Raw genomic sequence first — 19,759 nt, 5'->3', positions numbered from 1 at the left:
AGATTATGCTCTAAACAGTGGTCCCCAACCTTTCTGGCATCAGGGATCTGTGCTCCAATGAGAATCTAATGCCTGATGATCTGAAGTGGAGAGGAGGCAGTGATGCTAGCGCTGGGGAGCGGCTGCAAATACAGATGAAATTTTGCTCACTTGCCCACCACTCACCTCCTGCTGTGCAGCCTGGTTCCTAACAGGCCACAAACTAGTACCAGTCCATGGCCCAGGGCTTGGGGACCCCTGCTCTAAAAGAAAAGGGATTTATCTTCAAGGCATCACTTTACTAACTGACATCAGTGTTTTTTAGCTATCAGGCAAGTAAACTTTGCTTCTCCCTGACTCTGCTGCTGCTCCAGCTACACCCCACTCACTGGTCCCATCTGTGCCTTCTACATTTGTCTCTATACACTGAGGTAGATGAATCGACATGCTGGTCTCCCCAGATCTTCTACTCAAGTCACCATGTCTTGAGTACCACCTTTGTACCAGGCATTCAGTTAACACTAATTTGGAGGAAAGAATTTTACAAAGAACTTTACAAGACAACATCCTTATCCTCCAAGGGCTTGCATTCCAGAGGGGAAAGCAGACATAAATAGTGCTGTTCAAAGACAACATGTGATAATGGTCATAATGATGTCAGAGACAAAAGATTTTAAAGGAGACTAAATCTTCTAGAAAAAACTAAGAAAGCTCCTGAAATACGCAGATTTTAGAAAGAAATGGAGGCAAATATATATGATTGTGGGCACGCCAAGTCCAGAGAACAGCATGGATAAAAAGCAAGACAAGTACAGGACATGCTGAAGAGTAGCAGCAGGCAGGCTGGTATGTCCAGAGCCAGGATGAACTGAACAACATAATGGAAAATAAGCCAAGCAGGAGAGGCCTTGAGTGCTGGCTGAAGAGTTGCAATCCATCCTCTAGGAAAGAGGCAACTAGTACAGGAAACACCTCTTTCATACACTTCCACTGTCATGAGTTGGAGGAACACATTAACTCTTCCAGGCCTACTGAAGATATTGAAGTTAACACCTGCCCAAAGTGGAACTGTGGCCACTGATCAACTAAATGGAGAGTCAGTTCTTCTGTTGCCTTTTATGTCAAGCAATAATGTAGGTTTATACTGGTCCACCTTAATTTTTGGCTGAGTCCTTCACAAACTTCATGAGCATTATGCCAAATGCATTGGGAAGAAGGAAACAGTTATATTCTTAAGTATAAATGGTCAAAGTCTTGGCCCGCTCCACCAACGACATACCTGAGATGTCTGCCTGCAGTTTGGTGAGTTTGGCCCTAAGGAGGTCCGTCTCCTTTAAGCTTTCTGTCAGCTGCATCTGCAGTTCTGTTTCTTTCTTTTGGTGAGCAGTCATTTTCAGTTGCAGATGAGAGACTTGTGCAGTGGCTGCTGCTAACTCTTCTGTCACCTTGGCCTGAATAGTAACAAAGTATGACATCACTTTAAACATGGGTGTACTTTGTCTCTAAGTGATGACCCAACCTCACGTATTCTATGCTGACTGTACTGGTAGGAAGGGAGCTAAGCCTACCTTCAACTTGCATTAAACTAAAACCAAGCCTTCAGAATGTGCAAGGTCTCTGACTCAGGAATTCCCTTGCAGAAATTTGTCCCTAGGAAACACTATGCAAGATTACAAAATTTTGCTACATGGATGTTTAATGCAGCATTATTTATAGCTGCAAAAGAATGGAAAAATAAAATGCTAAAAATGGGCTTGATTAAGCAAATTATGGTACACCTATCTTGTATGCAACTATTAAGAATGGTGTTATAAAAGAATACTCAGTGGCACAGAATATAGTCACAGACTATCGTTAAATGTTACTGATCTGATACATGAAAAATGTATTTCTGCCATTTTCTAACTTTTCTACAATAAACTTATTTTTTTAAATAAAAAAGGATATTTTAAAATTTAAACTGAATGTCTTCAATGGCAATCAACTTCTGAGTCTAATTTTTCCACAGTAATACTGTATACTAGTAGCACTATAATGTAAAGATCAGTCTCATGAGAGTTACTGCTTTGGGAGATTTTGGAAGAAAAGACCTAATAAATAAAAGAAAGAACACTTCAACTTTTTTGACTGTTCAGTGTATTTTAAGTGATGCTCTGTACTAGCCAAACAGGAGCAAAATATTCTCGAGTAACATCTAATGAAATCAAAATGACTACCCGGGAAAACCCTCTAAAGATATTCTGTGTATTAAGGGTGATGACAAAAATGATTAAAAGAATGTCAACAAAAAGGAATGGTGAACAAATGACAAATACCACATTAATTTCACCTCAACTGATGTGCCTCTATAAAAATTAGGAGAAATCAGATGACAAAATACAGTGAGTGGTTGCTCTGCTGGTGACTAGCCTTGATTTTTGGATAGCAACGTATTTATGGGGTTGGACCTTCTCCTCTCTACTATTATATTGCTATAACCATGATTCCTCTTATACTACTATACTTTACATGCATATTTATAGTTGTCTACTTTCTTATTACTTGCCCTTTCTTATGGTGTTCACTGTGTCCACTGCAATGTTAAACTTATTTAAACAATGCTCAGAGAGCTCTGCATTTATCTGTAGCTCGAGAGTTCACTAATATTAGAGTGAGGACCACTCACACGAGCCCTGCAGCAGCTAAGACCCTTGGAGGGAAAGCAGTGGAATAGATGGTCGCTCTCTAACCAAAGGATAAGCAGAGTGAAAGGTCACTCAAAAGCTCTTTTTATCTCAGGAGCTTATACAGAAAGGCCTATTAGAAGCATGAAAGGTAATATTCTCACCCAGACATACACATACATGCATAGAGTAAACAATGAAGGGATGAATAATACATTAAAAATGGTTACCTTTTTTGAGTGGGAAGATGATGGGTGAGTTATATTTTATGCTTGCTTATCTGTATTTTTTAAATTTTCTAGAATGAACAGATGTAACTTTTGTTATGAGAAAAAACTATGTGTGAATACATATATGTATGTGCATGTATGTGTGTATAATTATAATTTTCTTTTTAAGTAAGGGTTTACAATATCAAGCAAGAAAAGAAAACATCAAAAACCTACATGGTGCATGGAATGGCTCCCTGGTTCCCACCCTGGATCAAATTCTGCTGTTGACATGGAGAGCTGGGAAAAGAAAGCAATGACAGGAAGAACCAAGAATTCAGAAAAACAGATGAAAAAAACATTCAAGTTAGAAGGAGGAAAATAGTACTAAAAAAAGATGGCAATTTGGCAAAGGAAAAAGAACATAGGTATCTGGAAATAAGACCCTAGCCAACTCTTTTACTTTCGCCAGGCCTCAGTTTGCTCTTATAAAGAAGGTTAAACTAAATGACTTCTAACAGCTCTTCCAGTGTTAACCATTATTCCATAGCTTTATGTGGAAATGATAATATTGTCATAGAAAAAAAATAATTTCATTTACCAAATATTCATTGAGTATTTAACCATAACTCCCTGAGTTGCATCTGAAGGCAAAAAACTGCCTCCAGAAATGAAAGAACCTTGATTACCTCCCTTTAAGAGGAAAGATATCACAGGGAAGACTGTCATGAAAGAAAGTGGATCACAAGAAAAACAGAAAAGGATCAAGCCTTGAAAAGTTTCACTGAAATAAAGGTGACCAAGTGAAGCATGTGGTATTTAGTACCTGACTCATCAAGAACAGTGATAGTCAGCCCAGGATATGCCCTCAAACAGATCTGTGTAAAAGCACAGTGCCTACAACCTAGTAGGTATTTGACAGATGCTATCAGGATCAATGCACCATGCCATATACTTTTGGAGTTTACCAATATGAAACATTTCAGTGGATTTAGTGGTTGGCAAACTATGATCTGTAGGCCAAACTGATGTGCTGCCTATTTTTTGTAAATTAAATTTTATTGAAACGAACACACACACACACTCTCACTCATTCACTCACTCACTCTGATATTCAACATGAAAAACACACAGTAAACTTACCAAAAACAAAGGTGTCCAGCTGCCACCTCCAGAGGCTGTGGCAAAAGAAATTACTAACAAGAGCAGTGATTCCTATCTGGCTGTGTATGAGAATCAAGGAGATCTTTTCAAAAGTTCAGATTCAGACCTCAGCTAAATATGCTTAATTAGAATCTCAAGGTGAGGCTTAAGAATGTATATCTTTAATCAAGCTCCTCAAGTTATTCAGAGGCAGCCAGACCAGTTTGGGAACCACTGATCTAGAACAAGTTTTAGTAATCATTTTAGACCTGAACTGTGAGACCAAACAATACATCTGGATGCCCTGTGAGGCCTAAGGGTTAAATAAAGAAAGAAAAGAAGGAAAAGACGGAAAGAAAAGAAAAGAGAAAAAAAAAATAAAAGAAAGAAAGAAAAAGAGGAAGGAAGGAAGGAAGAAGGAAGGAAGGAAGGAGGGAGAGGAAGGAAGGAAGGAAGGAAGGAAGGAAGGAAGGAAGGAAGGAAGGAAGGAAGGAAGGAAGGAAAGTAAAGGAAGGAGAAACAGCAAAAAGTGGAGAGTGGTGAAGCGACTCCAGTACTGTTTAATGATACCACTGTCACAGGCTACTGAACTTGATCTAGACATTAGGAGTCAGTCACAATAAACAAGAGATGGTGAAAAGTAGTAATGGAAAAGAATCAGAGTCAGGACTGGACAGGGCTGTGCAGGGCAAGGCATTGCTTATCTGAGGATAAGGGATCAAAGATATTACTTGCCCGGATACTATGGCTAAGAGAACACAAAAAATAATAGCATGAGACATAAGTAAGGAATCCTCATTGTTATCAAAATTTGAGAAAGTGAGTAAACTCCACAGGTTATAAAATGCATTCTATCCAAATTTTCAAGTTTTTAAGAAAAATTCAAATATAAAATATAAACTATTTCTCAAACCTCTGAGAAAATAGCAGAAGAAAGAGTTAAGAGCTCCCAGCTGAGAAGTGGAAGCCCAAACAAGAAGGAATCCACTCCAGGTAAAGTACCACTGGAGCAAGGAAAGGAGGATGGGCTTGAGAATCAGTCAATCCCAAGCCAAGACCCACTAGAGTCTTCCATATAGCTACTCCAGGAAAAGGTTGAAATTCCTAATTCTGAACTGACTGAGGTTCAAGGGCAATGCTTCAAAACGCTCTGGCAGACACAGATGAAGGAGCAAACTGAACAATCTTATATTTCACTAAAAACATGTTACATGGCATAATAGGAATTTTCTATTGATTTTGTCAACAGAATAAATTTAGTTTCTAATAAGTGGTGTCATTCTTACCTTAAATTACTAAGATCAGTAATTGTTTCTGAGTCAAATTATTACAAGGCAAATTATAAAACAGAAATCTCAATAATGGATATATTAAAATCTACTGGAAGACTTTTAGTTTTCTTCCCAAGGATGAAAAATTTCTGCTGAACACTCTTTAGCTCTACATATCCTAACTTGGGCTTTTCTCTCCCCAGTTACTTTACCTTCTCTTGCTCAGCATGCAATACTTTTGCCCATGTGTTTTCTGTGGCTGTTTGAAGTGAGTCATTCCTCTTCTCCATCATCAGATTACTCTGCTCAATGTACCTATGAAATAAACAGGAAAAAAGAAAACATTTATTGAGCACCAAATGTATACCAGGTGCAATCCAATGCACATTCAGTCTTCACAACATTGCTCTATACCTTCTTGAAAAACAATGTGAAAGCAGTTTGTTTCTCTTAGATCTGCAGCAATCAAATTTGGAGACAGGAACCTGGGACCAGACATGAATTGCTTCGAATTTGCATAATGAAGAGGAGAGGAATTTGAAAGGGAAGGGAGTATGGTGGGAGAGAATGAGAGGGGAAAGAGACTGGAATAAAGAAGCTGCAAGGAAGTAAGAAAAAAAAAGCTACTCCATGTGAGAGATGAGACACTGAAGAAGAGGAATACAGGAAAATGATTTTTTAAAAATAAAATGCTATATGTTGTGACATGTACCCTTGACCCACCCCCACCTTGCCTAAATCTTCAGGGGATCTAGAAAAATTACAAAATGCTTGGGTTTAATATGGAAATCAGTGAAGTTCTGGTTGATTAAACAGTCAGCCTACACAAAAGAGAGCAGAGTTGATATCAGTTTTCTAAGTATTAATATCACTTTTATAGATAAGGAAACTATGGCTGGCAGGAATAACTAAAATGCCCAAAGCCAGGTAACAAATGGGGAGCAGAACCGGGATTCAAAACACAGCTGCTTTACATCACAGCCTACTGAACTCTTTCTACTGAAATGTCTCCCGGAAAACAAGCAATAATTCACAAGACAGGCAGGAAATAGAAATAGCAGAAATACAGATAAACTGCTCTAAACAAACATGTTTATTTAACTTGAGCATTTACAAATTAAACCTTTTTGTCCAACCAAGCCCGTGTCCCGTAGCTGTCATTACCTCTGATTTCGTTCAATTAGTTCACTAATCTTGTCATTCTGTTCTTCTATCCGACCGCTCTTTTCAAGGATCTCTTGCTTCAATCTTTCATTTTCCTAAATTCAAAATACATGACATATAACTTAAGCTTTTAAGGGAAAAGAGCTAGATAAAAGAGAATCAACTTGAACTGACAGTGGCACTATTACATATTTTGAGACAAAAAAACTAGAATTTATGTCCAGATAGAAATAACACTAAAAACAACAAATCAAATTATACCTGATGGATACAAATCACTATGGCCAATAGAATGAACATATAAATGGCTATAAAATAAAGTGAAATTCTGAAACATGGTCAAAAAAGAAATGTTTCCTCCTGACTATATGGTGATAAGTCAAATGGACCAAATTAAGCCATATGGATTTTCCAGATTTTCCCAACTTCGTGTAGCATTTATCACAAGCTCTTGACTTCCAAAGTGGAGGTTTTAAAGGGTAGTACATCTTGGGAGACACCAGGAGCGAGACCTCCAGGCTGGGTGAGTGTTCTGTTCCCAGTCGCTCTCACCTGAATAATTCTCTGGATGTCGTTCATGGTCGTGCTTGTTTCCATTGAAACTGACATTCTAGGAATGAGCAGGGACTTGCCAGCCCTATCTTTCTGTAACTCTTCAACCTACAAAAGTGGTGTCAGAAAGACTCTGTGAGAAATTTTTAAATGAAGAAATATAATGTACCCAAGATAGGGCCACTTTTTTGAGGGGCTTAATGGGTTTCGGAAATAATCTCTAACGTAAGCTAGTGTTTTCTTCTACTAACTGGATCCCAAAATAATAACTATCCTTCTAGGGAAATAACTACTGTTATGAATGAATAGAGGAAATCAAGGAATAGTTTACCTACAGCCTTAGTTGTTCTCCATTTGTATCCCCGGTTTATACCTCACTTTCAATATAACTCCCACCGACTTGGTCACCTTAGTCATGAGATGATCCATTTTATCAGCCACTTTGCTGACTGCCATTCGAATTTCAGTGTTATGTTGTCGGGCTTCAGTCAGGAGAAATGAAGCCATGTCACCTGATCCTAAACAGAAATAAGCCAAAAGGAAACTTATGAAACTGGGGCAGATGATACTGTATGAGGAAAAGCCAACAGCTCTTTCAGCAGAAGAAAAAAAGAAATTAACATTTCCAAATACAAGTGGATGCTGTAGATGATTCACACTGTCAGGAGAAGATGTAGAGCAGACAGAGGCAGAAGGGCTTCAAAGCTAACAATAACTAAGCTAGGCCCCTGCAAAGTGCATTGAGGGATACAGTCTGGTCCAAGGGCACAATTATGCCCACTTGGGTCTGCCACAGCAGCTAGCAGCTCAGATTCATTCATCTAACTGCATGCCAGGGATACAGCAATGAATAAAACATGGTTCCTGCCCTTGGCAAGATCACAGTCTGGTGGGGAGGGACTCACATGTAAACAGATTATTACAACGGAGTGTTTTAAGTGCATAAAATGGGCCATGTATAAGGTACAAAAGGAGCAGAGAAAAGCAAGATTAACTCTTTGGTGACATAATTATGTCTATGGGAAGAGAGGAGGGAGGGATGGTAGAATCAGGGAAGGCTAAACAAATTGGATGGTTTCCTAGATGGAGAAGGGACAGGGATTCCCAACAAAGATTGTATCCAGGAAACCCTTACCACTTCAGGACCATGAATAATGTTGGAGGATATATTTGTTTCTTCCTACCACTGTCCTAATACCAAAGGTGATTACTATGCAAAAGGCAAGCTGCAGAAAAAGGCAGGACACCATTCAAGCTACTTACATTTTGTTTTGTTTTTTATATGAGACAATCATACTTATATATGCATATAAGATTAAAGTTACCTAGGAAACTGTTAATAACAGTTTTAATAATGGAGGGACAGTACTTTTTACTTTACACTCTTTTGTGCTGTTTGACTTTTTAATAAAAGTATATTATTTTCATAATTAAAAATTTTAACAAAGTAGCTTTCATTTGAGATACTGAATATCCATAGTCATCATGCTTTCTCCCAATTTCCTCCAATGTTTTACTATTTTCTATAAACTATACAGAACCACTCTGACAGAGGAATTAAAAAGGGATGGAGGGAAAAAAATGCAAGAAACAAAACCCAAAAAGTATAATGAGGGTTTTTTGGGGGATTATGGAAATGTTCTAAAACTGAATTGTGACAGTTGCACAACTCTATAAACTTACTTAAAAAAACACTGAATTATAAAGTTAAAATGAGTGAATTGGATGGTGTGTAAATGATACTTCAACAAAGCTGTTTAAAAAAGGAAAAAAAATGGACTAATCATGAAAAGGGGATGGGAGGAAGGAGAGCACAGCAAGAGCAGAAGACGAGAATCTTAGGAGATCACCCCTTACCTTGAAAATAGGGAGAATGAGAGACCGATGCTGGGTACAAGGGCTGAACGGGCTGCAGCTGGGAGGTGATACTTGATGCCTGGGGGTAAGCATAGGTGGGCATACCTGCATAGGGCTGAGAAAATGCCAAGTTACAGTTGGTTTATAAAAGAGTCATGTCTCTCTTTTTAGCTTAATTTGTCTTTGATGGAATAAAGTGAATAAGCTAGGAGGAGACTTATACCTATTGAAGCTCGAGATGGATGAGATCAGGATTTGGATTCGGGCGAGAATTGCAGCAGAAGGGTTAGCTATGTAACCCAGTGGTACCTGGTCACTAAAGTCCTACCCAGAAAGTGAGGGAAGAGTGTCTCAGGTCACTCTCCAGTCCTCTGGTGATATGATTTAATTAAGTAGGAATTCTTCCCCAGCCATTGGGCCTATCAATGGTCTAAGAAATGTTAAAACTAAGAAAACTCTGCTTAGGTTCCATTGAGGTAAAAGAAGTGTTCCCTGTGAAGCCAAACCAAATCCACCAGTTTCCAAAGGATGCCTCGTGCCCACCAGATTCAAATGCTTATCTGTACAACCAAGAGCTCTCATTTTCCTCTGAGCTTCAGTCACCTCAACTGTAAAATGAAAATGATACCACTTCTTAGGGTTGTTATGTGGACTAAATGAAGTGATATACAGGTAAAGTTTCAAACAGCTGGTAAGTTAAGTACCTGACAGATAGTAAATGCTCAATAAACAGCAGCTATCATTTTAATGATGCCAGTTATTCTCCCTTGAATTTAGGAAATCCAGCTCATTTCCAGGGACAGGTACCCACTCATTATATTAAAAAAAAAAAAAAAAAATCTTAGTCTACAGGATAGTAATTCTCCATCAGGGAGTAGAAAAAGAGCAAGTAGAACTTTTTTCAATTCTGATATACTCTGTCCTAATGAGACAAGAGTCCACCCATCATTACTCCCACCTCTCCATTAAGAATCACCAAAGGAAGTGAGGCCCTGCTATCATTGGGAGTATGTCTTATCCATCAAATGTACTGGGACAGAAGAAAGAGTCCACTATCCTGGCAAACAGTTAGCAAAGGCAGACAAGCTGCTTCCACTGCCTTCTGTAAAAACTGGAAAAATATACTTTAAGGGATCACTTTTGGAGGATAACTAGACACCTGGGTACAAGGCACAAGACAGCTATATTTTCTATACAGCCTCCACTTTCAACCTTTAAGTATAGTGCAGAATCTTAGCCTATCAGCTATTTGATAGAAAAAGAACATAGAAGATGTAAATATATACCTCTCAACCAGATGTGTGTGAAAAGGAAAGGAGACAAACATGGATTGGGCCTGGATTATGTGCCAGACCTTGTAACAGGTGCTTTGCTTGTTCTTGCATTTTAACCTTTATAAGGTAGGTAATCCTCTGCCTGGTTTAGAGATGAAAAAGTGGTGGTTCAGGAAGGGGAAAAATTATCATCTCTGATTGAGGTTGCTACTGTATGAATTATGCAGGAAGAAGAGACTGACTAGAATCATAATAAATTATAGCTTATAACTGATATGGTTTTAAAACATTGTTACCTGAAAAGACTGGGTATTTCCAGATTCAGTTGAGTGAGGAAAAAGAGATGCAACTTGCATTAAGGCAGAAGAGGGTGCTTGGAGCCCAGAAACAGATGGTTGAAGTGCTAAGATAAAGCAAGAAATTTTCAGCGTTATTTTCCCTTGCTTCTTGGTACAAGTGTGGACTAGCACCTTACATACTGTCCGGTTTCAGACTTGACCACTCTCCTCACCATTTTCTCCTAAAACCAACTCTACTGAAGTCTCAACAATGGGTCAATGGAAGGAAAGTGGGTATTCTTGGGTGCCTATGACTCAGACCGATATTCTATCAGCTATCAGGAAATGCAGAATTACACAGAGGGAGATATCTCATTAGCTGGGTGAAGATTTCCAAAACTGACAATGTAAAACACCAGAGGACACAGCAAAAAAATACTCTAACCAGGAATAAACTGAAAAGTTTTACACTCTAGTCCAGTTCTTTGTACTAAAATGATATAGCCTAATAACTTAAGGGATAGTGATGATAACTTTGGTGCTGATGCAATTCAAGGCCACAGAGCCTAAAAGCTTCCTTACTTTGTGAAGCCGTCTGTGGTAGCACTGGAGGAGCTGGCTGAAGAGAGGGCTGGATGGATGGAGTCACCATGGGTTGTCCAGCTCCTCCTCGCAGAGCACTCACTTCCTGAAAAAGGCACAAACATTTTGGTTACTATGTATGGGTCCTTAAAGAGTAAGGCTGACTATTCACCCTAAACTTGCTTACAACACAGGGTTTCTAGGCAAAGAGGAAGGAAAGGCAAGCAGGAAGTTTAGGGTGTGGGATTGTGGGGAGAAAGTACTCTATTATGTAATAAAGTAAGATCCCTTCTCCCTGTAAATCATATCAAATAATTAAATATAATTTTCTCAAACATCTAAGTTGTTGATGTTTTACTCTCTGAAGCAGCTAAAGTGATTGCTCTCTAGAATGTATCACTTACCAAACCAGCAGATACCTTAAGACTGTCCTAGTCTGTTCCCACAGAAGAGGGGTCTCTTGCAAGAAAACCCTGAGAATAATACAGCCTCTTCATTTATGCCAAATAATTTCCATAAACCTCAAGGTACTCAGTGACGATCAAATAGAGTAGGATTTGTTACCATGATGTTTTGGGATAATATAGTTTTAGAGTGTTTTTCCCCCATTTTTTCTTTTCATAAAAATCAAGGCAATGTTGGTCCCTACTGTAACTCTAAACAAAGGTTTCTTACAAACATCTTCCTTATTTACAGGAAGAGAAAAACCTGAGGTGCAACATACAATGACTGTGATCTGCTATGCTACAGTTCAAGGGTCGAAATCTCTTTAACATTCTTTTACTTTGATACTTCCTCATCTCTGATATTCTCAGAAATTATGCATTTCTAGAAAAGCATCCCAGTTTTATATCACTACAGCTCTAAATTAACCTAAATGTCTAAAAACAGAGTGAAAAAAAATATAAACCAATAGAGCATTGGGTTGCCTTTAAAGAAAAAAATGCTTTGCTTTATTTACATTATATTATTGATAGTAATGTAAATGCTCATGATACATCAACTTAAAAAATCGTTACAAAGCAATAGATAAAGAATGCTTTTTGTTAAATATATTTCTTGTTTCTTTATAATTTTTCTACAAAAAGTAGCACTTAAAACATTTAATAAGAGTATTATCTTATCCAAATTTCATTTCCAGAGACTAGATAAAAATCAACCCTATAACAACTGGCCACAGATCCCATCCTCCTTTAAACGTTAAATCTACCTAGAGCTTTCCCAAAAGACATAAAATAAAATTGTGAAAAATAAAGCTTATTTTGGAAAATTTTTCTTAGGAGTATGACCTTTGCTTTGTTTTACATTAAAAATCCTAATAATCTCTATTAAGTATTTTAATTCAATTGAGAAAGGATGGATTTATTCAATAAGGAACTAACCAACAAAAAAAGAATTAAGTTAGAATTAAATTATTTCATATCATATATCAAATTCCAGATGACTTAAAATTTTAGATCTAAATATAAAATAGTAAATATTTCTTAAAAACACACATGGGCCTTTTGAGCCACGCTTCTCTTGCTCAGGCCTGCTTCCACATCTGGAAGTGTACTTTCCCTTCTAATAAAGCTTTTCTTTTCTGTTGTAAAAAACAAAACCAACAACAACAACAACAACAAAGAACATATGATGTTTATATCTGAAAGAAGGAAAGCTTTCTAAGCATAAAGTAAAAAGCAAAAAACAAAAGGAAAAAACTGATTTGATAGCAATAAAATTCTTAAACTTCAAAAAAATCATACCACATACAATGCCAAAAGACATGATAGGGTGATTTTTAGTCATCAGTAACATAAGTGGGAAGATTAACATTTACCATGAGGTCCTAAACATTTAATCAACAAATACAAGTTCAGCATCTTTTATGGGTTGGGCGTCATGCTGCCTAAAGAGTGATTTTTACTGACAATAGGGTTTTTAGTAGACTAAATTACCTACTTAAAATTGCCCAGTTCTCGTTGTAGATGTATGAAATTGCTTCTAGTTCTCTGATGAAGTGTTAATCAGAGGAGAAAAGTGTGTACCAATACCAAACTATATCATTTTGAATATAAGATCTCTAAGTAATGATTCAGGGTTAGAGGCAAAAAAAAGCAATAATTTCAACCAAAGGAACAGAAGATAGCAATGTCTACACTATTCTTTCTAAAATAGCCAGAGAAACATACTTCAATTTCTGAATCGTTGGAATCCAGCTGTGGCGGAAAGATGGGCAACATGGGCTGGCCCATTTTAGCCATCCGAGAGATCAACTTGGCCTTGACTGTATCAGGATTCTAAAAAGAGGGGAAAGTCATAAAAATCACTGTAATCAAGGTGTTACCTTCAATCAGCTCTGTCTTTGGCTTTTGTATCACATCTAATAAGTCCCCCTGCCATATCTATTTGAAACCATTCTAGAAAATGAGTAAGTTTTCTTGCCTAGAAGCATACATGGGTCATACATAATAGCAGTAAAAATAATTCCCAATGTTTGTAATGGACAAAGTGGTTTCATATGGATTACTTCATTTCAATCAAGTTTCCCGCCAGGCATAATTATTCTCATTTTACAGATGAAAAACTAAAGTGCAGATTGAGGAAGGGAGGCGTTTTAGATGGTAGTACCCTCTCAAAAGCCTGGGAGCAATTTAGTAGATAGATATCAGAAGATATTTGGAGAGAGCAGGAAACAGGAGCTCTCTGTTCTAAACTCAGGTTCATTTAACTCTGCACTGACTACCCACTACACACCGGCGTAGTCACATGGACTACACACTAGCTCCTATGCTAGAAGCCTCTGTATCCATTAACTAGTCCAAAGCAAATCTTTCAGAGCAGAGAGTACATACCTCTGAGGGTGCATAAGATGATCTACTGAGTACAGAAAGAAATGATGATAATCTGAATTTTTAAATCAGTTTAAGCTACAGTAACAAGACATTAAGCCAATTTATAGGGGTTGACAGTACTTTATGTACATAAGTTATAAATAGACATAGACTGAGAATGTGTGCTCATTTCTCTTAATTATGTAAATTTTGTAAATTACATAAATTTTCTTAATTATTTCTAATTGATGGAGACACATAACCAAAAAAAGTTGGATCCATCAAGAGGACTAGTTATATAACCATATCTGCGAATGGAATATTGTGAGCTAGAGATAGAATAGTAGTAAGAAAACTTTCTATATGCTATCGTGGAAAAATATTGTTATATATTGTAACATGTAAAAAGCAAGGTAGGTAATATATATTGTATGCTATTTTTTGTGAAAGAAGGGGAGAAATAAAATATACATTCTATTTGCTTGCATCTGCAGAGAGAAACACTGAAAGTATAAAAAACTAATAAAAGCAGTTACCCAAGGTGGGTGAGATGGAATGGGGTAGATAGGGACAGGGGTGGGAGTGAGTCTTCTCAATGTATATCTTGTTATATTGTTTTGATAACTATACCATATGAATGTAATTACCTACTCAAAACAAAAAAAAAACTTAAATGTAAAAACAAAAGATGGTAAATTTTATGTTGTGTGAATTCTGCCTCAATTAGAAAAAACAACTATCAAAAAAGGAAAAAAAAAAAAAAGGCTAGAGACCAGCAGTCTACCAGAAGTTACTGAAGCTTAGAAATAGGTGACAAAAGTAGCTATGTCTACAGAATACAATGGAATCAATACTGGATAATTTTTTGTGGCTGTTCAAAGATCTGAGATTATAATTGTTTTTAATTTTCTTCTGATTCTCTGGCTTAACCTTCTGGGTTTATAAGATCATTTTTTACACATATCAGATCAATTATCTGCTTAAAAATTTCCTGCTTTAAGCTGAATATAAATGAGTTAACTACGGTTGGAGAGTAATTACTTATCAATTTCATTACACACAATTATCCTGTTTCCCAATGTGACAGGTGAAGGCCACAGGACTTTAGAACATGAAATACTTTAGCTATCATCTCATCCACATGTAGAAAACTGAGAGCCTTCAGGGACCTGACAGGGTAGCAGCAAACTACAGAGTACATCCTCCTAAAGACATTCAAATCCAAATTCTACTACAATAGTATGCTGGTCTTCTCATCTTATAGTGGAAACACAGAGGCCCAGTGACCTACTCAAAATCAACTAGCTGATGAATTAGTGCAGAATTCCTCTGAGAGAATGAAAGTATGAAGATATGTAATATTAGCAATAATTACAATAAGAGCCAATATTAATGGAGCTTTTACAATATGCCAGACATAATACTAAAAACTCCATAGCCATTATTTCATTTACAACTCATAAAAATCTCTCGAGACATTGAAGATATATGTAGGCTCTGAGTTTAGTGTTTTATAAACATATCTCTAGTCCTTATTAGAACACTAATAAGGGGGCTAGGAAAATTATTTCCTTTTTAATAATGAATAAGCTGAGGATCAGAGAAGTTGGATAACTTTCTCAAGTCCACATGATTATAATAAAGATCTGAACCCAAGTCAGTCTATGTAGAAGCCCAGGAGAATTTATACTGACTCCCAAATAGGAGGAAATGAATAAAGTAACCATTGATTTCTACGTAAATCTATAGTTCTCAACATTTTTTTTCTCTACCCTACCATACCCTAGGCACCTGAAACCTTTACATCAAATTTGGGGGGAGGGAGATAGATTCATAAACTTACTGTATTTATTGTAAGCTGTTCACTGAGGGAGTTAGATTTGGTATGAAGAGCTGGCTCCCTGAAAGCAAGCAGAGCATATCCTGAGATGAAAACAAAATCCCTTATCATGAGTCCAATTATACTGGATAAACAAATTGTTTTTGAAAATGTTTGCTAATTCATTAGCTGTAAAACAGAATTTTAACTTTTTAGTTGCATAATCTCTGAAGCTAGTGAAGATGAATAATTTTCTATCCAAATGTTTATTATTTACATATTTTTCCTTGGGAAAATATTTTGTGATTATGCCTTTTGCCCAACTTTCTCCCAGAGTTTTGCAGACATTTTTAAATATCTGAGTTAGTGCTCTTATAGACGATGAATATTAATCCTTTGTCAGAAAAATCCAATGCAAATATTTTCCCCATTTCCTTCATCCCATTTTTTCCAGTTATTCAAAAGTTTTCAACTATATCCCTATTTCTGAACCCCTTTAAGAACAATTTTTAAGGATAATAAAAGAGCTTGATATAACCTCAGTATCTTACCCTGATTTGAAAGGCACTGATGTGGGTGGTGACACAACAGGATCAGCAGGGAGGTTGTCAGCACCAGGTATGGGAGAAGGGGCCACAGAGGCCACCAAAAAGCCACTCTTCCCCCTCCATCCTCCTTGTATTTTACTTAATCTTCATTATACAAGTCAGTACCTATTCACTGTAGGCAAATCAGAAAATGCAGATAAGCAGGAAAAAAAAATCACCTGCAACTACTAAACAATAACACTGTAAGAATTTTGGATGTAATATTGCACATTTATATTATCTGCGTATGTAGGAGGGTGTTGTTTTTACAAAAATGGGATCATCCTGTTTTGTAATTTGCTTTGCTCACTCACTGATATATTAACGTATTTCCATGTTACTAAATTATTGACCTATAACATCACTTTTAACTACTAAAGAATATATCTAACTTCAAGGGTCATATCCTTAACTGTGTTATCTACCAAAAAAAAAAAAACCCTCCAAAAGATTTTGGGAACAGAAGATATAAATATCTACGCTATTACAAAATACATTTCACCAATTCCTAGAAGTTGAACAATCAGTTTATTTCTAATTTTTCCTATCACAAACAATACTTCTATGAATAGCTTTATATCTATATCTTTGCACGTATCTTAAATAATTCCAAAGTAAAACTTCCCAGGAGTCTACGGCCATGCCATGAACGTGCCCAGTCTTGTCTGATCTCAGAAGCTAAGTAGGGTCGGGCTTGGTTAGTACTTGGATGGGAGACCACCTAGGAATACCAAGTGCTGTAGGAGATAGATAGATAGGTAAATAGATATAGATAGATAGATAGATAGATAGATAGATAGATAGATAGATAAATGTATATATCTTTAAAAAATAAAAAAATAAAAAATAACTTCCCAGGAGTTAAATTGTTGGATGAAAGGTATGCTCATTTTTATGACTTCTGATAATATACCATTAAATTTCACACCAGCAAGGGTGAACTACTTTATAGTCTACAAGTAGTGTATAAATCTTTCTCAACACTCTTGCCACACTGGGCATAATCATTTTGTATCAGCGTTGTCAATTTAAGAAGCAATCAATTTGTAACTGTTTGATTATTGGTAAAAAATATTTTTTTCTTATGTTTACAAAAATGCCAGTCTTGATAGATATGAAGCGGTTTGTTATCTATCTCCAGCCATGATTTCTTCAAACTCAAAGGAAAATTGAGAAAATATAACACTTGCGAAAAAGCAGCTGGAAGCATGTCAGCGAAAGAGGGCTGAAATAATGCAGCAGAGATAAGGGTGCCCAGTTAGGAAAGAGTCACTGAGATGAAAAGCATATCCTTCCTCTGTACTAGCAAGAATAATAGCCATAATAAAGGTGACCATAGTGTTTATTATTTGTGTTGTGTTTTATGGTCACAAATATGATCATATCATATCTGAACTTACCAATCACAGTGTAAAGCAAATAGGTCTTTTTTTTCTTGGGAGGAGGGAGGTAGCATTAATTTAATTAACCACAATTTGTTATAAATTTTATTATAGAAATTATACATATTCATGATAAAAATTTTAAATTGTACAAAAGGGTAAAATGTAAAAAAGTAGAAGTCTCTGAATTCCATTTCCATTCTCCAGAGAACATCACTTTGAATAACTCCTTTTAATGCTTCCAGAAATTTTCTATGACTATATGGGCATACACAGACACACATATGTACTTGTGTATGACTGTGTAAATATATGTATATTTGGGTATACATTTATGTGCATGTACACACACAAACATACACACACAAAAAGACCACACTATCCATACTGCTTTGCAATTTCCTTCTTTTACTTAGCAAGAGATTTGGGGTATTCTTCCAAGAGCTACATAAAAGTCTGCTCTATGAAAAAACCATAACTTAACCAGTCTCTTAATAATGGACACTTGTTGTTTCCAGGTTTTTACTATAACAATGTGGCAGAGGGAGGAAACTATATATCTATTAATATATAGCTATCTTTAGATACTTATGTGAACCTACTGACAGGATAAATTTGTAGCCATGGAAGTACTAAGTCAAAAAGTATGCTCACTGTGTAGAAATCACTATTTTAAGGATGAAATAGAAAGATTAGTGTAGAGAAGTGATTTGCTCAGTCACAACCTCTCCCAGACTACGAATACAGAGCCAGGAAGGATATAACCCTTGGTTGTTAGATTCCAAAGCTGTTGCTCTTTCCAACTATACCGTCTATTTTAAAAAAAAAAAAAAAAAAAAAAGCCTTCAGAACCTGGTTTTCAAACATACTTATTCATTTTACTTAACTAGCAAAGAGGACTCATCAAACACATTACAGCACAATTTCACTCACCCGCCTTATCTCCACCTCAAACACCAGGATTGAGTCTGCTGATTGAGTCCATCCTATCACCCCTTCAGAGCCAGTAGCACAGGCTGGAGGGATGATAAGCAACCGCTTCCCTCCTTTTTTCATGCCTAGCATTCCATCTTCCCAGCCCTTTAGGAATCAGAGAAGGGGAAAAGCTCATCAAATACAAACCTCCTCATAAGAAAAAATGACTCTACGGCCATGCCACCCTGAACAAGCCCAATCCTGTCTGATCTTGGAAGCTAAGCAGGGCCTAGTTAATACTTGGATGAGAGACTATCTAGGAAGACCAGGTGCTGTAGGCGTAAAAAAAAATAAAATAAAATAAGGGATTGTAAGCTGACAAGGTCCTTGCAAACTGTGAGGTCAACCAAGGGTTGCCTCGCCTAAAAAATAAAAAATGAAGTACAGGATCATCAGGTTATACTCGTCTACACTTTCAGGTTTAAATCTCTGGACAGAGCGCAAGTTCAACTACCACCTCTCCCTTCATTAGTTATAAGAATATCTAGAATACTGCTTCTAAATTCATTTGTAAAAGCCAGCACATCTGGAGATACACTTAGATGATGAGAAAAACTGGGAGGAACTGAAGAATGGCATTAAAAGAGAAATAAAAGCTATTATTTATTAAACACAGTTTTCCAAGTGCTCCAGCAAGTGCCTTAGTTGTAATAGGTTGTTTAATCCCCAAATTAACCTCATCAGGTTAGTAGTATTATAACCATTTTACAGATGAGAAAACTGAGACTTAGGGAGGCTAAATAACTAGCCCAATATCAGACAGTAAGTTGTAAAGCCCAGATCTGTCTAGTTTCAAGGGTCATGCCTTAATTGCTATGATCTACAGGAAAAAGTCTCCAAAGAATTCTAGGAGAAGGAGTCATAAACAAAGAGAAATAGAGAAATGTACCCATCTTTAATATTGTGGTTCCCCCGACCCTTATCCGTGGAGAAAACCTTTGTGCCACATGGATCAGAGAGTACTTTATAATGCATCAGTATATCCTGGCATAATAATAGCCCACATATGTAAAATACTCTTTATGTTATAACACAATTGCCCAGTTAAAGAAAAAATTCACAATGTGACCCTGGGTCCTTGTACTCCCATCCCAATGCTCCTGTTATGTCATAGCTGCTTTCCACAATGATTAGGAAGTGCTGATTCAAAGCAGCTCTGACAGATAAGAGTCAACCCACATGACATACTTCTAGAAGAAACAGTTTCATAT

General features: G+C 36.8%; 1 protein-coding gene across 1 annotated transcript in view; it reads right to left on the bottom strand.

Moving 5' to 3' along the window:
- Positions 1-19,759, bottom strand: part of FKBP15 (FK506 binding protein 15) — a 51,116-nt gene that overhangs the window by 12,292 nt on the left and 19,065 nt on the right. The window contains exons 9-21 of the mRNA XM_006917126.3: positions 18,503-18,653; positions 16,843-16,851; positions 16,156-16,276; positions 15,629-15,686; positions 13,144-13,251; positions 10,973-11,078; positions 10,409-10,515; positions 8,839-8,953; positions 7,390-7,499; positions 6,982-7,089; positions 6,430-6,524; positions 5,478-5,580; positions 1,259-1,430 (exon numbers count right to left, since the gene is read on the bottom strand). Of these exons, the coding sequence (XP_006917188.1) occupies positions 1,259-1,430; positions 5,478-5,580; positions 6,430-6,524; positions 6,982-7,089; positions 7,390-7,499; positions 8,839-8,953; positions 10,409-10,515; positions 10,973-11,078; positions 13,144-13,251; positions 15,629-15,686; positions 16,156-16,276; positions 16,843-16,851; positions 18,503-18,653 (1,363 nt within the window). The remainder of the gene's footprint in view (positions 1-1,258; positions 1,431-5,477; positions 5,581-6,429; positions 6,525-6,981; positions 7,090-7,389; positions 7,500-8,838; positions 8,954-10,408; positions 10,516-10,972; positions 11,079-13,143; positions 13,252-15,628; positions 15,687-16,155; positions 16,277-16,842; positions 16,852-18,502; positions 18,654-19,759) is intronic.

This window comes from Pteropus alecto, unplaced genomic scaffold (genome assembly GCF_000325575.1).
Source record: "Pteropus alecto unplaced genomic scaffold, ASM32557v1 scaffold226, whole genome shotgun sequence".
Lineage (NCBI taxonomy): Eukaryota > Metazoa > Chordata > Mammalia > Chiroptera > Pteropodidae > Pteropus > Pteropus alecto.
Note: the sequence above shows the minus strand (reverse complement) of the source record. Positions and strands in the feature narration are given on the sequence as shown.